The 25,170-nt window shown below is 40.5% G+C and overlaps 1 protein-coding gene and 1 long non-coding RNA gene across 2 annotated transcripts; one reads left to right on the top strand and one right to left on the bottom strand.

Moving 5' to 3' along the window:
• The first annotated feature begins 3,204 nt into the window (after positions 1 to 3,204).
• Positions 3,205 to 5,064, top strand: LOC127880163 (uncharacterized). Its single transcript, XR_008049444.1, has 2 exons — positions 3,205 to 3,465; positions 4,550 to 5,064. It is a non-coding gene; the product is annotated as an uncharacterized LOC127880163 (long non-coding RNA).
• A 7,389-nt stretch (positions 5,065 to 12,453) lies between these two features.
• On the bottom strand, positions 12,454 to 13,665 carry LOC127878723 (uncharacterized). The gene has a single exon (XM_052425255.1). The coding sequence runs from the start codon at positions 13,663 to 13,665 to the stop codon at positions 12,454 to 12,456; it is 1,212 nt and encodes a 403-aa protein (XP_052281215.1).
• Between the last annotated feature and the right edge of the window lie 11,505 nt (positions 13,666 to 25,170).

Here is a 25,170-nt window from a genome sequence, read left to right as displayed (position 1 = left end):
TGGATTGATATCATCTTGAAAATTAATTATGAGTAATTGCGTGATTTGATTGGGTTAGGTGTTTCATATTGATTAAAGGCAATGTTTGGTCTTTATCCAGCCGTATTGGGTTTTCGCTGATCGTTGTGACTACTTAAACTAGAGTTATATGCAAAATTTACTACTAGTATTTAGCGCGGACTAAGCAATGAGTCTTCATCATTTCAATTAACGTTACTTACATACGAATCCGCTTATTGATCTCATTAAGGTCATCACAATGCGACAAGAGCTCACTGAGGCCATCCCCGTAATGTACCCTTCCCGTACATAGCTCAACGTGGCCATCCCCTTAAGAACCCATCTCCGTACATAGCTGACTGTGGCTATCCCCGTAAGGTACACTTCTCCGTACATAGCTCACTGTGGCTATCCCCGTAAGGTACACTTCCCCGTACAAAGCTCATTGTGGCCATCCCCGTAAGGTACCCTTCCCCGTACATAGCTGACTGTGGCAATCCCCGTAAGGAACTCATACCCGAACAAAGCTCCCTGTGGCTATCCCCGTAAGGGGCACTTCCCCGTACATAGCTGACTGTGGCAATCCCCGTAAGGTACCCATCATCGTACAAAGCTCACTGTGGCTATCCCCGTAAGGTGCACTTCCCCGTACATAGCTGACTGTGGCAATCCCCGTAACGTACCCATCCCCGTACAAAGCTCACTGTGGCTATCCCCGTAAGGTAGTCTTCCCCGTACAAAGCTCACTACGGCCATACCCGTAAGGTTCACCTCCCCGTACATAGCTCACTGTGGCTATCCCCGTAAGGTGCCATTCCCCGTACATAGCTCACTGTGGCTATCCCCGTAAGGAAGTCTTCCCCGTACATAGCTCACTGTGGCTATCCCCGTAAGGAAGTTTTCCCCGTACATTGCTCACTGTGGCTATCCCCGTAAGGTAGTCTTCCCCGTACAAAGCTCACTGTGGCCATCCCCGTAAGGTAGTCTTCCCCGTACATAGCTCACTGTGGCCACCCCCGTAAGGTGCCATTCCCCGTACAAAGCTCACTGTGGCCATCCCCGTAAGGTAGTCTTCCCCGTACAAAGCTCACTGTGGCCATCCCCGTAAGGTACACTACCCCGTACAAAGCTCACTGTGGCCATCCCCGTAAGGTACACCTCCCCGTACATAGCTCACTGTGGCTATCCCCGTAAGGTACACTTCCCCGTACATAGCTCATTGTGGCCATCCTCGTAAGGTACCCTTCCCCGTACATAGCTCACTGTGGCTATCCCCGTAAGGTACACCGTCCCGTGCATAGCTCACTGTGGTCATCCCCGTAAGGTACACTTCCCCGTACATAGCTCACTGTGGCCATCCCCGCAAGGTGCCCTTCCCCGTACATAGCTCACTGTGCCCATCCCCGTTAGGTAGTCTTCCCCGTACATAGCTCACTGTGGCTATCCCCGTAAGGAAGTTTTCCCCGTACATAGCTCACTGTGGCCAGCCCCGTAAGGTAGTCTTTCCCGTACAAAGCTCACTGTGGCCATCCCCGTAAGGTAGTCTTCCCCGTACATAACTCACTGTGCACTTCCCCGTACAAAGCTCACTGTGGCCATCCCCGTAAGGTAGTCTTCTCCGTAAATAGCTCACTATGGCCATCCCCGTAAGGTACACCTCCCCGTACATAGCTCACTTTGGCCATCCGCGTAAGGTACACTTCCGCGTACAAAGCCCACTGTGGCCATCCCCATAAGGTACACTTCCCCGTACAGAGCTTATTGCGGCCATCCCCGTAAGGTACCCTTCCCCGTACAGAGCTCACTGTGGCCATCCCCGTAAGGTACACCGCCCCGTACATAGCTCACTGTGACCATCCCCGTAAGGTACACTTTCCCGAACAAAGCTCACTGTGGCCATCCCCGTAAGGTACACTTCCCCGTACAAAGCTCATTGTGATCATCCCCGTAAGGTACCCTTCCCCGTACATAGCTCACTGTGGCCATCCCCGTAAGGTACACCGCCCCGTACAAAGCTCACTGTGGCCATCCCCGTAAAGTACACTTCCCCGTACATACCGCACTGTGGCCATCCCTGTAAGGTACACTTCCCCGTACAAATCTCTTTGTGGCCATCCCCGTAAGGTACACTTCCCCGTACATAGCTCACTGTGGCCATCCCCGTAAGGTACACCTCCCCGTACATTGCTCACTGTGGCCATCCCCGTAAGGTACACTTCCCCGTACATAGCTCACTGTGGCCATCCCCGTAAGGTACACTTCCCCGTACAAAGCTCATTGTTGCCATCCCCGTAAGGTACACTTCCCCGTACATAAGTCATTGTGGCCATCCCCGTAAGGTAGTCTTCCCCGTACATAGCTCACTATGGCCATCCCCGTAAGGTGCCCTTCCCCGTACAATGCTCACTGTGGCCATCCCCGTAAGGTAGTCTTCTCCGTACATAGCTCACTATGGCCATCCCCGTTAGGTACACCTCCCCGTACATAGCTCACTGTGGCCATCCGCGTAAGGTACACTTCCCCGTACATAGCCCACTGTGGCCATCCCCGTAAGGTACACTTCCCCGTACAGAGCTCATTGTGGCCATCCCCGTAAGGTACCCTTCCCCGTTCATAGCTCACTGTGGCCATCCCCGTAAGGTACACCGCCCGTACATAGCTCACTGTGGCCATCCCCGTAAGGTACACTTCCCCGTACATAGCACACTGTGGCCATCCCCGTACGGTACACTTCCCCGTACAAAGCTCATTGTGGCCATCCCCGTAAGGTACACTTCCCCTTACATAGCTCACTGTGGCCATCCCCGTAAGGTACACCTCCCCGTACATAGCTCACTGTGGCCATCCCCGTAATGTACACTTCCCCGTACATAGCTCACTGTGGTAATCCCCGTAAGGTACACTTCCCAGTACATAGCTCACTGTGGCCATCCCCGTAAGGTACACCTCCCCGTACATAGCTTACTGTGGCCATCCCCGTAAGGTACACTTCCCCGTACATATCTCACTGTGGCCATCCCCGTAAGGTTCACTTCCCCGTACATAGTTCACTGTTGCAATCCCCGTAAGGTACACTTCCCCGTACAAATCTCATTGTGGCTATCCCCGTAAGGTAGTCTTCCCCGTACATAGCTCACTGTGGCCATCCCCGTAATGTAGTCTTCCCCATACATAGCTCACTGTGGTCATCCCTGTAATGTACACCTCCCCGTACATAGCTCACTGTGGCCATCCCCGTAAGGTAGTCTTCCCCGTACATAGCTCACTGTGGCCATCCCCGTAAGGTACAACTCCCCGTACAAAGCTCACTGTGGCCATCCCCGTAAGGTACACTTCCCCGTACAAAGCTCATTGTGGCCATCCCGGTAAGGTACACTTCCCCGTAAAAGCTCACTGTGGAGAATCCCGTAAGGTACCCTTCCCCGTACACTGTCATCCGTATCTAACTGTGGTCATCGCCGTAAGGTACCCTTCCCCGTACATAGCTCACTATGGCCATCCCCGTAAGGTACACCTCCCCGTACATAGCTCAATGTGGCCATCCGCGTAAGGTACACTTCCCCGTACATAGCCCACTGTGGCCATCCCCGTAAGGTACACTTCCCCGTACAGAGCATATTGTGGCCATCCCCGTAAGGTACCCTTCCCCGTACATAGCTCACTGTGGCCATCCCCGTAAGGTACACCGCCCCGTACATAGCTCACTGTGGCCATCCCCGTAAGGTACACGTCCCCGTACATAGCGCACTGTGGCCATCCCCGTACGGTACACTTCCCCGTACAAAGCTCATTGTGGCCATCGCCGTAAGGTACACTTCCCCGCACATAGCTCACTGTGGCCATCCCCGTAAGGTACACCTCCCCGTACATAGCTCACTGTGGCCATCCCCGTAAGGTACACTTCCCCGTACATAGCTCACTGTGGTAATCCCCGTAAGGTACACTTCCCCGTTCATAGCTCACTGTGGCCATCCCCGTAAGGTACACTTCCCCGTACATAGCTCATTGTGGCCACCCCCGTAAGGTACACCTCCCCGTACATAGCTTACTGTGGCCATCCCCGTAAGGTACACTTCCCCGTACATATCTCACTGTGGCCATCCCCGTAAGGTTCACTTCCCCGTACATAGTTCACTGTGGCCATCCCCGTAAGGTACACTTCCCCGTACAAAGCTCATTGTGGCTATCTCCGTAAGGTAGTCTTTCCCGTACATAGCTCACTGTGGCCATCCCCGTAAGGTAGTCTTCCCCGTACATAGCTCACTGTGGTCATCCCCGTAAGGTACACCTCCCCGTACATAGCTCACTGTGGCCATCCCCGTAAGGTAGTCTTCCCCGTACATAGCTCACTGTGGCCATCCCCGTAAGGTACAACTCCCCGTACAAAGCTCACTGTGGCCATCCCCGTAAGGTACACTGCCCCGTACAAAGCTCATTGTGGCCCTCCCGGTAAGGTACACTTCCCCGTACAAAGCTCACTGTGGAGAATCCCGTAAGTATCCTTCACCGTACACTGTCATCCGTATCTAACTGTGGTCATCGCCGTAAGGTACCCTTCCCCGGACACTGCGATCAGAGCTCACTGTTGCTATCCCCGTATGGTACCTTTCCTCGGACCACGTCAACCGTATTTAACTGCAGGTATTTTTCTTTTCGCTTCATTCGATCGTATCATGATGATCACTTGTATTTAGTTTGTAAATGTATCCATACGTGACAATAGTATGATTCCTACCATGTGTAAGGTCATATATTTTATACCGACTACCGACTTTATCACCTTTCTTCCCATTATTTCCAGTTATTTAAAAAATACACATATGCTGGGTAACGTTATGCAGCCTATATAGTGTATTCCTTAATCCTTCTAATATACGACATTTGATGAAAAGAGCTTATTTTTGCGCGCCAGACAGTCAAATAATTGTAAGACTTCTTCCAATACTTAAGGCATATAGTTCCAAGGCCAGATTTTGTTAGAGCTTTAACATTTGCAAAGCTTGTTGTGTAAGCGTTCTTTATACAGTGTCTATTTAGAACATACTAAAATACAATAAAATACATTTTGCTTTTCATTGTTCTTTGACGTATATATAGCAAGAACATTAAAGTTTTGGAATTGTCAATTTATTACAAAGAATCTGACAACTGCTTAAGATTTAAACGCCTTTCTCGACAAACAGTAATGTTGTCAATAGGTGCATATTTATATTAGTGTTCCCCCCAGTGACATGTCCTTGTGCTTTGATGTCTTGATCTCATGATCGATAGAGGTCTACCCTCCATAAAGACAAAGTGGATAATCAAAGATGCTCCTGAATATTTTGAGAAACGATTTAATCGTATTGAAAGCCGATGTGACCTCAACCTTTGACTGGTTGAATTCTTTCTTATCTACCAATTGCCTGGTATATCTATTGTGATGACCATAGGTTCTCATAACGTTAATATTAAAAGTATACAAAAATGAACTTGTGACCTTGATCCGTTGACCTCAAAGTCAATATGCATTTTGCTATTCTTCCATATCCAATGGTGTCTTTCTGTACTCCTAAGTAATCACCATTCAAATTTTCACGAGTACAGGTCAAAGCAATACTTAGATATCATTCAGAATTAAATGGTTAACGGACCGACTATTCTACATACGTGTACATGTACAAAATTCATTAACTTTAAGTGTGACCTTGACCTTTAAGGTATGAAGAAGGATGTTTCTCGCGACTAGTTGTCTTAAGATTGATTAGATTTATGCAAAGTATTTTCAAAATAAATAAAACAAGTATGAGGAAAGACAGTGACAAGGATTTTCGAGCTTTTATATGCCAAATACGACCTTTTACCTTTAACTTTGAGTGATGGAGACAGATGTAAAAACATCCGTCAAAAAGTGACTTATAGGGCGGTTGCAGTGTTTACAAGCCATTTTCTTGAATGAACTCGAACCATTAGAACCAATAGAACTCGGTCTCAAGCTTTTATTAACTTGACCGATTGATATAAGTTTTGACGCCTCTTGATCCAGTTTCGCCGCTTGCGAACAACTTAGATTAATACCACGCGTTTCAAGCCTGTTTTTGTAACTACTATAAACCTGATAACTGCCGCATCCGCGCCGAGAAAGAGTTGTATACTTTATGCCAGATTTTTGAGTTCTTCAACTATATTCATTCACAAATGGAAACATAGTATGAATATCGTGTTAAATGGGATATTTTTAATGGACCGTATAGAGAAAAGAATCAATAAACAATGTTAGAAATATGCGTGTCGCGGAAGAGAATGTTTATGAATGATTAAAATAGTCCACTATCTGCTGCGTCTTAATCACGTGGTATTTTTGCTCATCACAGGTCATTCATAATTCATAATCTGAGGCTTTTAATATCGAGATCCAATACAATATCATGCATCTGTTGCGTAACCTAGTGCTTGCTACTACAGCGGGGTTAAATTTGAAATGTCTGGGAAACGTTCTTTTGTTCTCAACGGGTAGCGGCAATATCACATGTATTCTCAATTGCACGGGTGATTACAAAGCAATAGTATAAGGTTATGCTATGATAACTGAACATTGCTCAGTGCCTTTCCTGCCACTAGATGCCAACACGATCTTATTCGAAATCGAACGATTTTTTTGACCGTATAAAACCTTCATTCGATTTACCCTTTCCCACTCAAAAGCAAATGCCTATGTGAGTAACTCGCAGTCTGTTCAGGTTTTATGCTGTTTGCTGCTCATCAGTATCTAAGGGTTAGAAATGAAGCCTTAAATTTGAATTTAGTAAGAAAGGTCTTTAATTTAATTTTACTTTCTATGAGACAACACATGCGTAAAAATATGTTCCTAAGTGGTAAAGGGTTAATATGTTCCACCACTTCATCTGTTGAGGCAAACTACAGACAATCTAAGACAAACAGAAAAGGCACATTTCCTTTTAAGACCCAGTACTTGGTGTCATATTTTATTTACTCCGAGATGTGATTCAAATCATGATGGCCATATGTGCTTGTTTTTGTCCTTTAGATCTTTGTATTTAGCAATCATGTTTTTCTTTTAAGCACCGTTTTCTTTCTGTTTTTGTATATATATTTTTTTATTTGCGCATGGGGGTATATTTATGATCGGTTTGTGTTAATTTATGCTTGAAAATAGTTTGTGTAGCTCATATTACCGATTAAAGTGCTGCAAGGATTCCCGTTGGCGAGTTTTTTTTTAAATAAAAAAAGCCTTCCCAGCGACCCAAAGGGTCAGTAGCAGGAAGTTGGTTTATTGCAACTATCCACGTGTATAACAAACGAAATCGTAGTAATCGTAGTAACGTTTTAATTTGTGCTATGCTGTTTGGCACAGATCAAATCGTCTTACTAATATTTATTACTTTAGTATAGACATGTAATGAGCCATTTCGTCGAGAAGTAAATTGTTTATTATATTGATATTTTCAAGGGTATAAATTACGGATGCACACTAACACTACTGTCTCTATAATTTATAGCACAAAGAGCTGGTCAACGGGAGTTATTATTCCAGTATATAAACGGGGCGATAGTTCCGATCCAAACAATTTTAGAGGCATCACGTTGATAAGCTGTTTTGCGAAACTGTTTACAGGTGTGATAAACGAACGCTTAAAATCGTGGGCAGAAACATATGACATTCTTACAGATGCTCAGTTCGGGTTCAAACCCAACTGCAGTACTGCTGATGCGATTTTCATTCTTAATCATTTAATAGAAAAGCAACTGCATAGTAAAAAGAAACTTTTCTGCTGTTACGTCGATTACCGGAAGGCATATGACCTTATAAATCGCGGACAGCTATGGCATAAAATGATTTTATCGGGAATCGACGGCAAGCTTATATCACTAATCCGCTCTATGTATAGCGAGGTCAAACTTCAAGTTAAACACATGGGCTCACTTTCGGACCTTTTCAGTAGCAAAGTCGGCTTATTACAAGGAGAAATAACATCGCCGATCATGTTTTCATTATTTATTAATGATATAGAATTTAATTTACAAAACGGACTAAACGCCGGCATAACTTTAGATCAATTGTCTATTTACCTCCTTCTATTTGCGGATGACGCTGTCATTTTTTCAGAAACTATAGAAGGACTCCAGGAATCATTGAATAATTTAGAATCATATTGCGATAAATGGAATCTTACTGTTAATATTGACAAAACAAAAATAATGGTTTTCCGAAAAGGGGGCGCGCTTAGCAAAAAATGCAAATGGACCTACAAAGAAAAGGAAATTGAAATAGTTAGCAATTTTAACTACCTTGGTATTGTTATGTCAAGTGGGGGCTCATTTATACCTGCCACGAATACATTATATGGCAAAGCTACAAGGGCGATGAATTCCCTGTTTTGCATTACAAAAGTTATGGACGTGCCAATTAATGTTATGTTCAAGTTGTTTGATGCATATGTCTTGTCAATCCTTAATTATAATTGCGAAGTATGGGGATTTATTACGGCAACTAATATTGAACGTATTCACAGAAAGTTCTGTAAAAGACTGTTAAATATAAAACTGTCAACAAATTCGATGTCACTGTATGCTGAAGTTGGCCGATTCCCTTTATACATTGGTAGATACCTAAGAATTATAAAATATTTTTTAAAACTGCATCAAAAGAAACAAGGAAATTGTATTATTACTACTGTCATCAATATGCAAAGATTAGAAATTGAAACACAAAATAACACTGTTAATTGGTCCTCCAAAGTTCGCAAGATATTGAACCAAACAGGATTTACAGATGTATGGTTGTTTCCTGGGTCAGTTATTATTGAAAGCTTTATTCCTTTGTTAAAGACTAGACTCAGAGACCAGTATGTATCTGAGTGGAGAGTTAATGTTGATTCATCAACTTCATTAATACTGTATAAAGAACTTAAACCTGTATTTGAAAGGTCTTTGTATTTAGATGTGATTGACAATAAAAAACATAGAAATATCATTGCTAAAATACGCCTATCATCGCATAATTTGTTAATTGAAACAGGAAGACATTATAGCATTAGCAGAAACGAGAGAAAGTGCGCTTTATGCAATCTAAACGATTTAGAAGATGAATATCATTTTATACTTAAATGTCCGTTTTATTTAGAGGAAAGAACCAAATATATATCATCATACTTCTCAGTTAGACCAAGTATGCACAAATTTTTGACACTCCTGAATAGTAATAATAAAGGAACGCTTAGGAAGTTAGCTATTTACTGTTTAATATGCTTTAAAAAAAGAGATAATTTTATTTTTACCACATTAAGGAGTATAGATGCGTAGGAATTAAATCACGAATGCGGAGCGCGAGTGCTTTGATAACACGAATCTATACTCCTTACTGTGGGTTATTCGACAACAAGCCATCATAGAAAAATATTATTTCTATTCTTACACAATTCTGATTGATTTGCTTCAAGCTTTTGGACGTGAACTATATTTTTAAATACTCCGCCCTTCTTAGTACAAAGTTCACTATTTAGTGACGTCATTGAATTGTACAAACATTTGACGTCGTTTTCATTCAATTTTGCAAATTGCGTCACTTTCATTGAGAATAACACTCATAGAAACTAAATGACGTCACATGTGTTGTTATTCTTCTGAAAAGCTGACATGCTAATATGATAATAGGTGCTACCTAATTTACGGGCAAAAGCTTATTTGATGTTTGATAAAAATAACACGGGTAATATATGTCTGCACATTATCATGCAACAAAACATTCAATTTCTTTACAAAATAATATGTACTTTAGCAAAGCAATAAAATATAAATTGTTTAAATCTTAAACAAGTTAATGAAGCTATGCTTTTTGTATAGTAACCCCTTGTACTGTTTTCAAACTCTTAAACATGTATTTCATTTTTTGTTTCCATTTTTCAAAACAATGTTAGAATTAAAAAAAAAATCTCGCGAAACTGTGTTTTATTGATGTTTTCCATATGCAGGGATGCCATTTATGTTTTAGGGTGAGATTATTTCTAAAACGATTTTTATTTAACTTAAGCATAAAAAAAGGTGCCGTACTTCATTATTTTGGTCCCATGTCTAAATCATCGACATCGTAAATGTATCCCCTGCATATGTAAATGAAAAACTTTTTGTTCTTAATAAATGTTAATAAATATATAAATGCAACAATGCTTGCGGGAGTGTTTGCGTCTATCTTGAAAGAAGTGCATAGACCTCATTCACTGCGCAAAATTACACAGACCAGAAATATCACCTTTGGCTTTGGACACAATACTCTTTGCATATCTTCGGCACTGTTAGAGCTTATGTCATGAAATGTGGTAAACTTATTGTATTTTTCTGAATCCTCAGGAATTAACAGTTGGTAAAAACTATCGCTTATGGCATACACAGATTGAACATTACTAGGTTGGTGCTAAGGAGAAAATACTAGTAGCAAAAATTTAGGTTTATGATGAAGACCCACATCATAAGCTTAACGCTAAATATATGAGTGTACCTGTCACTTTATGTATGAGACAAAAAAATAAACAACAACATACTTATTACCACGAATTTACTGTTATCAACAAGAATTGTTTTACCAGTAAATAATTTACCAAACCATATTTAAATAAAATATAATCAAATATTTTTCACCTGAATTTAATTACATTATTTCGTTTATTTTCATTTCATTTAATTCATTTTCATGTTTTGAAAGTAAAGATATTCAGTCATTATGGAATGTGGCATTAAACATATAGAAAGCAGCTGCGTATTGCATGTGAATGAGGCAGTTTCCACATGAATATGATTATTAAATAACAACCCGATTATTAAACTGCATGTACATCCCAATTGATTAAAGTCAAGTGTTTGTATGTTCAAGCTCATAAACAAAATAACACATTCAGTATGTTCATTTATACCCCTATCTTCTCGCCCTTGTTTCTGTGCACTCAACACATGTAGTATTAGACACACTGTTATGAGTTTGCATATATTCGGTAAGTTCCTACCACGCGTTTGTTAGTTAAAAAAGACGCTCAGTCATGGCACTTAATGTCAATGAGTTGACTTCATCAAAGATGTAGAACCAAAAAAAATACTTCACTCATCCAGTACGCCTTCTATGAAGAAATAATAACAAGCAGTCATCAAATAAAATGAATACCGTATCCTACACTTTCGCTTCTTATATGGTCTTCAAAAGTAAGTAATCAGTGGTAATCAGAGACAGTTGACAAGACTAAACTTCTGCTTTTCGCTTATTTGCAATTTTTTCAAAGTGTCAGCATAATGTGCAAAATAATAATGGTAATACACAACATGGTCTCATGTGTGTCAAATGAGTTTTTAGGCAAGGATTATTAATTATAGGTATAAGTTCAAGTGTACAGCACACTCTTTTGTAATTAAAATATTGCAAAGTGTGCTACTGGCACTGCATTATGCACATTTATATTTAAGCAAAAATTAACATTCATTTATATAATAAACAAGAAATCTGATACTTAAAAACAACTTAGTAGATATTGTTTAATGTACAATGTATTACTCAAAGTCATCATCACACAATGAGACAACACAATGGTCTCTAAACAGAGTGTGCTTATTAATTGTGGCATACATTTTATGAATTAATACTTTAGTATGATAAATCCAACAAAAACACATATTTTTCTTTCCTTTTTTATCAACGTTTCGGCTTACGCCTTCATCAGGATAATACAAATAATAACAGAAAGCGGATGTTACGTCATTGACTTAACGTACATTATTTTTTTTTTATGAATTAATACTTGTAATAGAAATACAGAAAAAAAAACGTCTAGAGCTGCCTGGGAACTATCATTTTTAATATCAACAATTCATTTGACATGCCTGATTGCAAATTGTTAATTTCACTATTCTTTCACATTGTTTTCACACCTGATATTTGTTATGCTGTATATTCTTTTTGCTTACAGACATACAGAGTCTCGTCACAATAATTGCAGTTTCTTTACAGTCCACTAACGTTGAACATTACAGAGTCACAATTGCTAATGTTTCAGTCCCGGTCAAGATTTTTAGGTCCAGAATTGCTTCGTTGTTGAGTACAAAGCTCAGCAGAGCAGAATGTTGTTGAGCAGAATGCTGCATGGAATGTGTGAAGTCCAGCATTTGACAGAGCAGCTTCTAAAAGAAAATAAAAAAGAATCCATAAAATGTACATATGAATTAGTCTATTTCCAATGTGTATGTAAGCACAGTTTGATTTTTTTTTACAGTTTAAAACAGTTTGGTACGAAAATGATCGAGTATGAGTCGGAGATACAATATTGTTTACAATCACAACGTAACTTAATACATCACAAAAGAAAGGGTCTTGAGAATAATCACGTAGAATATACTCAAGAAATAACTCCAAAACTTAATAAAATGATAACTTTTATGTTCCATTAGTTTGACTGAATAATAATGACCTTAAATTTAAAATCGGCGAAATTTTGTATGTAACGAAAACAGTTCCCATGCTATCAAAGCAAGTTCCGTACTTGGTAGGTACGCGAGGTCAGGAATGGCGCTTGGATTGAACGGGTGAATACCGGTTGCTCGGAACCCGCTAATGACATTGCTTGGAGTTACAGATGCCGCCAATGCTTTACCAAACACACGTAGAAAACTTGAATTTCCAAGAGAAACACCCGTGATTTTGATAAATTCGTCGACATTTGCATTCCAACTGCTTTTGAGAGATTTGAAAACCGACCTATCAAATGGCTGGGTCCAGTGGCTGGTATGGCTTGGCAGCTCCCCAAGGATGATGCTCTCTTGACGTGCTAGCTTGAGAAATTCCAAGTTGTTGTGAGATCCATGTCCGTCGAAGATCAAAAGTTGGGGGCGAACTGGTCCAATGCTTGGAAGAAAGTGGTTGGTAAACCAAAGATGGGCTATTCCTTCCTTCGTCCATCCTGACTCGCTGACACTAAACTTCGCCCCGTAGAGAGGTGAAGTCGGATCTCTGCAGGACTCGGTGTCAAACCCGTGAAGCTTTTTTGTTGTCTTGCCAGGGAAAATGAAGTACGGTGGTATGCAACGACCGGACGCGTTCCCACAGGCTATAACGGTTGTCGTTTCCCGAGAGATGCTAGCTCTACCGTGTACAGTGCGGGAGCCTTTAGAAGCAATAACTTTCACGGGCTTGTGAGACATCTGGACGCCGGTTTCGTCCATATTCCAAATCCTTTCCGGAGTCTTGTCAAAATTATATTTTTCAAGGACTCCTTTGAGGTCTTGAAAATATGAGTGAATCCGGCTCCTTGTCATGGCAGCATGTCTGTTAGCTGCTGTAGGCTCTGGACATCTAAGTGAGAAGTTTGGATGCCGTGCCTTCAGATTTCTCCACCACATGTCGGATGGTCGCCCGTTTTCGAAGGACTTTCCATTTTCGTCTGCAAAGACGCCGACGAATCTCATGAAATTGCTCTTAGAGAATCCCAGGCCCTTATCAGCACGAGCTGTAGCAGCACTTATCAGGGCGCCTTCATCGACCGCAGATAGCCGAGGCTTCTTCCCCCAAACACTGTCGACCTTGACCTTTCCAGTTAATCTATCTGACAACGTCGACTTTGGAACATTGAATTGTTCAGCAGCACGGCGGACTGACATTCCTCCGTTGACGGCCATTACAGCGTCGTCCATGTCCGGCTGTGACCATTTGTTATTTGACACTGTAAAGTAATATAGTTTAATTAGTAGAAACAAACAGAGAGAAAAGGTTCGATTTATTTTATTTTGAACTTTCAACAAAATCAAACTTTTTAAATATGAAATAAAAATAAACAAGAGTTCCGCGGTCGGAGACATATGCCCCCAAACAGGGCCTTGATTTTCACACTTATTGTGTTAGTTACATTTGACCCCAATTTCAATATAGGTCATCTAATGCCCATATCAATGCAAACGGGAAGTTTCAAGCCAATCAGTTGATTCGTTCACAAGTTATTGATCGGAAACGAACTAGTCTACCGACAGACCGACAGTCAGATAGGCCGACAGACCAACCGACCGACCGACATCCAGCAAAACAATATACCCCCTCTTCTTCGAAGGGGGGCATAATAAATAAAGGGTTAAATCTAGCACGTTGTTGTCTTAAATTGTCAGTATATTTTATGAATGTAGGTGCTATTCAGCACTGGCTTCAATCGCGTGACATCTTCTTGACATTTAAACCCAATGCTACAGTTTTGCATCGGGCCTTTAAATCTTGAAAACTTTTCCGCCTTCATTTTGGGTCTCAGGTAACACGTGCCCTGTTCAAAGCCTAAAACTTCCCCGAGTTTTCGAGCGTCTTCACGGCGAAGATAGCACACACGCCGGGTTAGGTCTCTGTCATCAAAGACCGCTACAGCATTTGGATCCCATGGGTTGTTTGGCTCCGACTTGCAAAAATATAGCGCCCCGACCTCTAGTTCTTTTTTCCCTCCGTGGTGCATACCAACAACGTACACGTTACGGATAATGGCATTCTTCATCCTTGTACTTAACAAGTAAAGGGTGTAAACTAAAATATAGTTTGGAATAATTGACCTCTGGAATTGTTTTTTGCATCAGGTTTAACATCGCGTCAACAATTGTTCAATTATATTGTATTCCCAGTTATTATATTAACCACTAGGCCCAGAGCCCCCCCCCCCCCCCCCCCTCAACAAAAAAAACCTTAAATATACATTATTTCAAGGCTGACTGGTTGTAGAAATCTATAATATTGATCGGATAAACAATGCAATAAAAGTCGGCATCTGGTCAATTATTCCTTACTATATGATTTATTAATGAAGTACTTAAACCGAGAAAAGCAACCTCAGAACCAAACTAGAAACGTAAACAAAACCAACAATTACCACAAAATATATTATTAATGCAGATTGATTTTAAAACAGTAGGTAATTATAAGGCAGAAGAAGGTGCGTGCTTTAAATGCTTACTCTGGCGAATAGGGCTAGTTGTTTGTGGTGCTTTGTCCATGCATTTGTTTTTGTACCAAAGCATTTGGTAAGAAATATGTTTCTAAATATCGTAGAAATAATTCATGTAGATCTAAATTTAAATATATTACTGTGCAAGTTTGAAATAAAAGAACTGGATCTATAAACATAATTTAATATTAATGATTTTTTTGACAGTTGACTTTAAGTCGGACTGTCCGACTCATAAGCGAATCGGCAATTTTGTCTGTCCGTCTTAAAATCGAATATACGTCCTTCGTTTGGGAGGGGAAAATAAAAACTTAAATCAAAACTATGTCAAATAAACGGTATTTTGAAAAAAAGAATATGTTTATTCTTTATGAAGAAACACGTAGCATATTTTCTTTCATTACATTGTTTAAGATAAGCCATAAAAAAATGTGAGATAACTTACTTTTTTCGTGAAAAGACTTTCAAAATATTCGCGCTTCGGGTGGTTTTTAGCCTTGTCCTTCAAAAAGAGCGGAAACGCGTCACGGGCAAAAGAACGACAACTTGTGATAGATTAATTATCTTTCTGTGCATGGTTATCTTTCTTTGCATATTTCCGTGACTTTTTAGGAGAAATAAATCAACGTAAAAATGTCCGACTCTAGATCGCGTCCGACTCTCGATCACTTTACCCTAACCTTTAGCAATATTACATGTATATAGATTGATGTTTTATGTAACCAAACGCAATATTTTAATTGAATAATGACTTACAAATCGAGTGCATTCCATTAATTTATTAAATTTCAACAATGTAAACATCTACCAGAGTATGTCAGTTTCAATTTTTACTTCTTAATGACTTATCGACGAAAGCAGTGACGTCACACAGACATGTATAGTTGTCGACGAAAGAAACGCGGCCGTTCATGTTGTGAACAAATTAAACTTTTAAACAATTGTTTATTTATGTAAAGGGATAATATTAACTATAGATTATTGGGTTCATTGAAGAAGTTAATTCGAAACTAATCTTATTCGGTATTGTAAACCGGAAGTACGCAAATAATTTAGACGGGTTATCTTTTTTAAGATTTTGTTAACAACATATAGAGCAATTTTCAATTTGCAATGCATTAAGGGAAACAGGAAGTTTTACACAGGGAGGCAAACAGACGTATTTTGATCGTAGAAAATCATAATACAATAACATAGAGTACGATTCGCTACTTAATAATTACTGCCATGCCATATTATTTCATTAAGAATGCATCTACGTGTCATATAGCGTTTGTCGAAGTGCCTATGTGCTCCAGCGCTCTATGATTTTCCATCGCGAAAATAGGTGACGGCAGAAATTATTTGACTTGTATCCCTATAAGGTAATGTCTCTTTGTATTTCAGAAAAGTGATACAAATAAACGGTCAACGCCCGCTTCGCGGGCTTTTGCCCCTATAACTGTTTTCTTTATTACGTTTCTTAACAAACAAATTCTTAGCAGGCGTGGTCATGCCACTTATCACCAAATATACAATTTGTTGCTTCATTACATTTATATACGTGCTACATTTTTTTAATTTCTTTAGGAGCGGGATTTAAGCACGTGCATTTTACTGCAATATTTTCTTTATTTATTTGGAACTATTTTCGAAACAATAAGCTCCGCCCATTATTTATTGCAGAATAACCCACACTTTATTTCCTTCTTTGTCTATAGAAAACAAGTCGCGTGCCGTGTTAGAATCAATATCAGTAGATATTGGCGCCGAGTTCATGGGTGCGTTCGGTGAGGTCCTAGCTTAGTCGTGACCGATCTGCATCGTTCGTAGTACTGTCGCAGTAGATTCTTACACATCGTAGTGAAGTCGCGACCCTATTCGCAAGACTTCAACCGAACCCCACGATTCGTCGTAACTCAATCGTACCACTGTCGTAACTGAATCGCAGACTTTCACGAGTCTTCCCGATTCAATAAATGTGAGAAATCGTAGCGAATCGTGGGCTTGTTTTTGTAGTGGAATAGGACCATAGCAGAATGAAACTAAGCCAAATGCAAGTCACCAAATTACGAAAGCAGGTGGCGCACGTTTATTTTTCGCATGTTGCATAAATTACTTTTCGGAAAAAAGGGAAAACATCCCAACCATTTTGAATACTATACTGAATACACTGATTAAGTTCCATGTGTTCTATATTCTCAACCAAATTAAATACGTTTATTTTTGCCATTGATACAAGTAGGCCTACTGGGTTCACAAGAAACTAACTGCCGTGAATGTCTTTGATATTGGTAAGATGCAGTTGGTACTTCAGAAAACGTGTATGTATTATATTCAGGACATAGCGGAGCTCATGTGTTGGAAGTGTGGCCCATCCAATTAATTATAGAAGACGTAATCAATCGATGTGCATTCTTTATCGGCCTTAAATGTTTTAAGTAGCCCAACCACCATCGTCACAGACATGTGCGTGTAACTTTCAGTTAGTCTTTTTAGCAGGCTATAATTACAATTTTTTTTACACAAATAAACCTGAAACTTCCAAGCGCTCGAGTTTATTACAACTGCTGTACCCCTCGTTGATATAACAATAGTCGTTTACTATTAAAATATCATAAAACATAATTTTCAATCATTTAGAGGGAAAAAACAAGCCGATTAGTTGAATTAATATCCCCCGCCAAATACATTTTGTTTAAGGATGGGAGCAAATACCTTTACCTTAATAAACGGTATATTAGTTATCATCCAAAATTAATAAAGTGTATGGTAAGTGTTTTTATTCATTTGCATTCTCCTCATTGATATATATTTAATCATGACGTTTCATGTTGAAATCTTGTAGCGTATCTGAGATATAGCCCTGAAAAGTAGCATCATACAAAAGCAACACAGGGCAATAACTATTGTTTAGGAAAGTGTAAGGTTATTGTTCTTGTGCAGAGAAATTCTCTTTTTTGATATCTATACACCCATGCAATATTTGAAATTGTTGAAATCTGCATTGTATCTGATATATGGCCCTGAAAGGTTATATCATACAAAAGGGGAGGACTCGGACTACCACAATTTTCACTGTATGCCCCAGCAGCGAGTGCTAAAACCCTGAGACGCGTGGCGAAATCTGCTGATGCGACAGGGGAATGGCTGACGTCTTCCGATTCGGAGACAAGGTCAGGAAAACAGTGGAAAAGGCCGGTCTCAAGATACCGGCCTCCGGAAGAGACAATGCCAAAGTGGTTTGGAGACCCCTTCTCCAATCAGAATGGTCCAAACTCGCTACAGACAAATGCCACAATTCCCACATATATCCCCAGTCAAACACGTGGTTTGACTATGGGAAGCAATACTTCAATGAGAGTGACTTCATTACCGGGATTAAATTGAAAACTGATAAATACCCTACAAGGGCCACTCTTGCGAGATCGAGTCCTGGGTATGATGCCACGTGTCGGCACTGTCATACAGGCCCTGAGACTATTGGACATATTTCATAATACTGTCCTTAGGCCGAAGGGTACATGATTAGAGACACAATACGCTGGTGAGCGCTTTAGCCGAAAAGGTGAAGGCAGAAGGCTGGGTGACTGACTTTGAGCCCAAACTGAGTGTGCAAGAGCAGGGTGTTCCACGTCTATAAAAACCAGACATGGTCATGGTGAAGACAATCACGCGGTCGTGTTAGATCTGACCATAGCAACCGAGAGCAATGCTGGGGTACACAAGGACAACGCTGGGAAGTTTAACAAGTAAAAACACCCAGCGGAAACCATCAAGTGGAAGTACCATGTCAGCACGGTGACCGTAAAAGGGCTAGCCATCGGCGCGCTTGGCGGCTGGCATCTAAATATTACGAAAACCTTGGCAATCTTGGGTATCGAGGACAAAGGCGTTGAAAGTCACCTGTGCAGACTAGCTCTCAAGGGAACTATCAACTTATGCGGCTTATTCACGAATGGATAATGGTCCTAAATCAGAGGACATATGTTGACGACTGGCACCGACACAGGGTGCAGGTCGAAAGTGGTACACGCCAGGTACGACTCGGCCGCCTCCAAGATTTTCCCGTACACATACGGATGTATCTGTCCCATGGTCAAATTTTACTCAACCAAAAGTCCTCTTAAGGGTTATAATTCGCGCGCAAAGGGGAGCATGTTCCCTGCCAACTATCAGAAGAGCGAACATGAGCAAAGGGCTCGCTCACGTGTACACAAAGCAGGTGTAGACGTAGGTGTGGATATCCACCTAAAGCTCCCGAAAATGACAGTCTTATGACCGAGATATTGGGAAATCTGAGGATGTCCTTGGCGATTAGACGCACGCCACGTGGGCTCAGCACGGAAATGGACGGGATCTAACCTATCTTTTGCTTTTAAGGATGGTCTCGCGGGCTTTGTTGGGCAACCGAGCTCGCGAGGCATGATCGTCGGGCTGTCTCGCTCGGGACCCATGGAGATCGTTTGTCTCAGCCTGGAATCGCCGAAAAGCGTTCATGGCCGGAGGGCCTCATCTCAGCGGTTGCTTCCGAAGGCCAACTCTCGGCCGAGAATTAATCGATGGCTTCGATTTCCATCTATCCCGACAGTCACGATGAGTGGATAGAATCCCGTTTGGGATGGTACCGCTGGAGACGAAAACAGTCCTATAAAAACAATCTCGCGACGTGCCCATCTTTCTGGCTGTAGCTGATCGTTGCGGGTTGGTGTTCGAGAGCAGATACATTGGGTGCTTGTACATCGCGAGCTAGACCAGACCCTCCCAGCGGGGCGACACGTCTGAGGAACCACTTGGCAAAGGCAAGAAGCTCGGCCTCCGAAGCGGCTCGCAGTGGTCCCGACTCCATACAAATCCGACCATAGGAAAGAAACCAAATACCTGCCCTCAGTGGTGTGAACGGGCTAGAACTAGTTTCATTCTATCCATTCAAGTTGCTGAGAAACAGCTTTAGATAAACACGGAGGGTGGGACAAACGGCGGACAGATGGACAACGCCACGACAATATCCCTTATTGTTTTAATATATATTGAAACAAATAATTATAGGTTGCATCTTAAAGTAAAATTATACACAGAATAAAGTGTATCATAATCAGAAGATTTAACAAGAGCTGTCACCATAGGATGACTTATGCCCCCTATAAACGCTTGATAGAAGTTATGAGCTTTTTTGGAAACCTAAACGCAGATTTCGAAACCTAAACGCGGACCCTAAGTTCAAGGTCAAGGTCACATGGGTCAACATTTGTGTGCGTATGGAAAGGCCTTGTCCATATACACATGCATGCCAAATATGAAATTGCTATCTAAAGCGACATAGAAGTTATGAGCATTTTTCGAAATCTAAACGCAAAGTGTGACGGACAGACGGACAGTCCGATCACTATATGCCCTCCTTCGGGGGCATCAAAATGTTTTAGAATATCAAAAAAAATCAGAAAGCCGCATAAACTAGAGAGCGGACACCATGCTAAATCCTTGAAATGCACTAAGTGACCCGTGAACTAGTTTTTGACCCGGCATGTCCCATATTCGAACTTGACCTAGATATTGTTTTGATACAACTTCTGACCAAGTTTGGTAAAGATCAGATGAAAAATACTTCAATTAGAGAGCGGACACCATGCTAAATCCTTGAAATGCACTTAGTGACCCCGTGACGTAGTTTTTACCCGGCATGACCCATATTCGAACTTGACCTAAATATTGTCCAGATACAACTTCTGACCAAGTTTGGTAAAAATCGGATGAAAACTATTTGAAATAGAGAGCGGACACGAAAAGTGTGACAGACAGACTGACAGACTGACAAACAGACTTACAGACGGACAGTGCGAAAACTACTATATACCCCCTTTTCTTCGAAAGGGGGCATAAAAAGTTATCTAGTGATTTCAAATAATGTAAGGGAATTAATTTTAAACAAGTTCGGAAGCAGTTAAATACACTACGTATAGCGCGATTTCTGCCTAAAACACAGTCCAAAAGTGGAAAATTTTTTCGTCAGCTTGGACAATCACCGTGGTAGGTGTAGGTGGCCCCATTGTGTTATATCGCGTTGACAGTGGCTGAGCACCGCGGACTTTATCGGTAAATCGATCTCACGGTGGACCACCGCGGCCACTCAAAATTTGAAAACGGACCAGGGAGACTATATCACATCATTATTACATTATATCTTATTGTATTACAAACAAATTAGTGTTTATACAATGGCTACACATTGTGCTTTATTTTAAAGACCAAATTATATATTTATCTCATTTGCATATTAATGAATATTAATGAGAAACTAACACAATCGGGAAAAAATACTATTTATGATCATAACTATGTAACTATACAATCAAATTTGATGAATTTGGTGTCTATACCTAGGTGTCAAGGGGCAAAGAACACATAATGATCATCAGACATTGTTTAAGTTTAATATAGTACACAAAAGTCCAACATGGCGTCAAAAATGGCCGCCAAGATGGCCGCCAAAACCTATGTATGATCATAACTATGTAACTTTCCACTCAAATTTGATCAATTTTATGTCTATACCCAGTTTTCAGGGAGCAAAGAACACATTTATATCATCAGACATTGGTTAAGTTTAATAAAGTACACACAAATGCAACATGGCGTCAAAAATGGCCACCAAGATGGCCGCCAAAACCTATGTATGATCAGAACTATGCATGTTTCAAATAAATTTTGATGAATTTTGTGTCTATACCCAGGCTTCATGGGGCAAAGAACACATTTATATCATCAGAAAAAGTGTAAGTTAATTATGTTACACAGAAATCCAACATTGTGTCAAAAATGGCCGCCAAGGTGGCCGCTAAAACCTATTAATGATTATAAATATGTTACAATCCACTCAAATTTGACGAGTTTGGTGTCTATACATATGTTTCAGGTGGCAAAGAACACATTAAGATCATCAGGCATTGTTTAAGTTTATTTCATTACACACAAATCCAAGACAGCATCTGATATGGCCGCCAAGATGGCCGCCAAAACATATTTATGATCATAAAATATAACTATGTATCTATCCACTTAAATTTGATGAATTTGATGTCTTTACCCAGGGAGCAAAAATACATTAATATCACATTTATATCATCAGAAATGTAAGCTAATTATGTTACACAGAAATCCAACACGGTGTCCAAAATGGCCTTCAACACATTACGATGGACCACAAGTCCGTCCATAACTTGTTACTCAAACGTTATGGTTTTTATGTAAAACGCCATAGTTTAGGAGAAAAGGAACACTTTAATCGAATTGAGGTTATCACTAAGCAGTTGAATAATCATAAAATCGAATTTACGACATTTGAAGGAGAGAATGAACTAGCACATGACTTCATGATAGGATCAGGTTCTACCAACTTATGTAGACTTCATTTTTTACCGTTGCTGCAAATTATTGAAGATTAATAACAGCCTATATAAGCATGAGTTCTTTCAAAAGGTTAATATTAAACACTTTGTGTTCCTTTGACCATTAATTTACATCAGAGCGGATGTAGATGGTCTTATTGTCTCTTTTGAAGTAATGCAGGATCAAGATGAGCAAATCTATATCCTCGTCCACCAATGTTTTGGTGCTACGACGGGATCGTTATACTGTTGATTTAACAATTTCAACGTCTGCATCCCCTGAAGACAGAACAACATAGCATCCCACTTTAGTCAGAGTTGTGCGGATCAGAGCAATCATGCTGGCCTTGTTTCTGTCACGAGTTAAAAAGTCTTCCTTTTTTACATGAGCATTCTGTTTCTTTGCTGAAACTCACAATATGATTCACGTTTGTTTCATCGTCTCCGGTGCGTGGTGTCTTTTGTTATAATGACCGTCTTCGTAGCCATCGAACCCCACTGTCCGTAATGCCTTTTTCTGAATCTACATAAGACTCGACTAGTGCGTTATTTGAGTCGCCCTTCTCCATGGCCAACAATGCAGCAAACTGCCACCATCATGCATCTGTTTCATGAATACAGTTTATCACAGCCTCACATGATGTGTCGCGAGATCTGAGGCTTATCTGCTGTACAAAGTATGTTCTTAGCTTCAAAGACGGCAGCAGGATGGAAGCTCAGTTCATAAGACAATACGACTGAAAGGGAAGCATCTCCATATTTTGACCACCAGGATACGCTGGAACAGAAGAGCAGGATAAAAAGCACGGTCAGAAGCGATCTTAACAGCCAAGCTATTCCCATTAGCTTTGGCTCTGAATTTTCTCGTAAATTTATAAGCAAAGACTGACTTTCCGATGATATCTCGTATGATCGTTTTCCAAACCGCCTCAATTGCACGAACATTCATATCTGACCCAGCCACTATCCCATAAACCATGTTTCTCAGAGTAAGGTCAGCTGTGTATGGTGAGCAGGTTGTAATCTGTCTGCATTTTCTCTAGATCAGAAGAATCCTCTTTGATGCACGCCTCAGTTGAGTCTTTGGGTTGTCGACTTGTTGTAAAGGTCAATTCTGTAAAATCCTGCATCGCACTGTTGTGCTCGAATATTGCAGATAGGGTCCAAGGGGTTTGCATTTTCTCGGTCATTCCACTGCCGCGGGTTAGACCACATGTGCTCTATAAAAACATCATTACTGTTTGCTCAATGACAAGATCACATCCTAGCCCAGCCCAGCACAGGTTTTTCCTGCGAACAACGTAAAAACCAATACCAAACTTTCGATAAACATTCGGGTGCGTTTCCTCTAGGTTGCTTATTTGCTGCAGATACATGTAGTAATAAGCAGATTGCAGGTAATGTACTCAGAAAAGATGGATAGCATATCGGACACTGCCTGCTAATGTATCAGCCAACACACAGTACAATATGCTTAAATTTGTAATCATTAGCTGATAATTCAGCCATACTTTGCGTGTCTTTGAGGTCATGGCAAATACATGTTTCTTCTTCTCTGTAGCTCTCTCGAGTTTGATCAAAATCGCATAACATGTGCAAGCGTTATTAGAGTAGAAATCCTTGGCATTATCCAGAAGTACCTGAATGTCTGGATCTTCCTGGGTCCTGGTTGTGTATGCACTTTTCAACAAGAACATGGTCCCGTGAAGCCCTGGACAGCTTTTCGTGTCAAAATGTGCACAATTGCATGTTCTCCATAGACAGCCTCAAGTATGTTTTGAGAGCAGTTTCTTCGAAACCTCGGTATAGACACCAAAATCATCAAATATGAGTAGATAGTTTTAGTTATGATCATAAATAGGTTTTGGTGGCCATCTTGGTGGCCATTTTGGACGCCATGTTGGATTTGTGTGTACTATTGTAAACTTACAATGTATGATGATCTTTATATGTTATTGCCACTTGACACCCAGGTATAGACACCAAATTCATCAAATTTGAGTCGATAGTTACATAGTTATGATCATTTACAGGTTTTGGTGGCCATCTTGGCGGTCATTTTGGACGCCATGTTGGATTTGTGTGTAATATAATTAACTTAAACAATGTCTGATGATCTTAATGTGTTGTTTGGGCCTTGAAACCTATGTATAGCCACCAAAATAATCAAATTTTAGTGGATATTTACATAGTTATGATCATTTATAGGTTTTGGCGGCCATCTTGGCGGCCATTTTGGACGCCATGTTGGATTTGTGTGTCCTATTGTAAACTTCAACAAGCTCCGATGATCTTTATGTGTTCTTTGCCCCTTAAAACCTAGGTATAGACACCAAATTCATCAAATTTGATTGTATAGTAACATAGTTATGATCATAAATAGTAATTTTTCGCGATTTTGTTAGTTTCTCATTGATATTCATGAATATGCAAATGAGATAAATATATAATTTGGTCTTTAAAATAAAGCACAATGTGTAGCCGTGGTTTAACCACTAATTTGTTTGTATTACGATAAGATATAATATAATAATGATGTGATATAGTCGCCCTGGTCCGTTTTCCAATTTTGAGTGGCTGTTGCCATGGAAACTGGTTGATATGCACACTTTCACTTGAGTTTATTTTTAAGGACAAGTGAAAAAATATACTTTCTTGAGTTACTTAACAACTTGGTATAGGAGAAAATTAATCCCAGGGGGGTGCATGGAGACCCCTATTAGGACATGGCCTAACTCTAAATTAAAACGTAATCGAAGGAATAGTGTGATAAATATTGATTTATTCAATATCACATTATTAAGATAACTTCGTTCACGTTTTTTATATGTATCAAAATCAGTTTTTCATGTTTGCGAGTG

The sequence above is a fragment of the Dreissena polymorpha genome, chromosome 4 (genome assembly GCF_020536995.1).
Source record: "Dreissena polymorpha isolate Duluth1 chromosome 4, UMN_Dpol_1.0, whole genome shotgun sequence".
Lineage (NCBI taxonomy): Eukaryota > Metazoa > Mollusca > Bivalvia > Myida > Dreissenidae > Dreissena > Dreissena polymorpha.
This window is presented reverse-complemented; position numbering and strand designations above follow the sequence as displayed.

Bases quoted from the DNA above. Each gene is read 5' to 3' on its own strand.
- LOC127878723 (XM_052425255.1), bottom strand. From the start codon at position 13,665: ATGGACGACGCTGTAATGGCCGTCAACGGAGGAATGTCAGTCCGCCGT.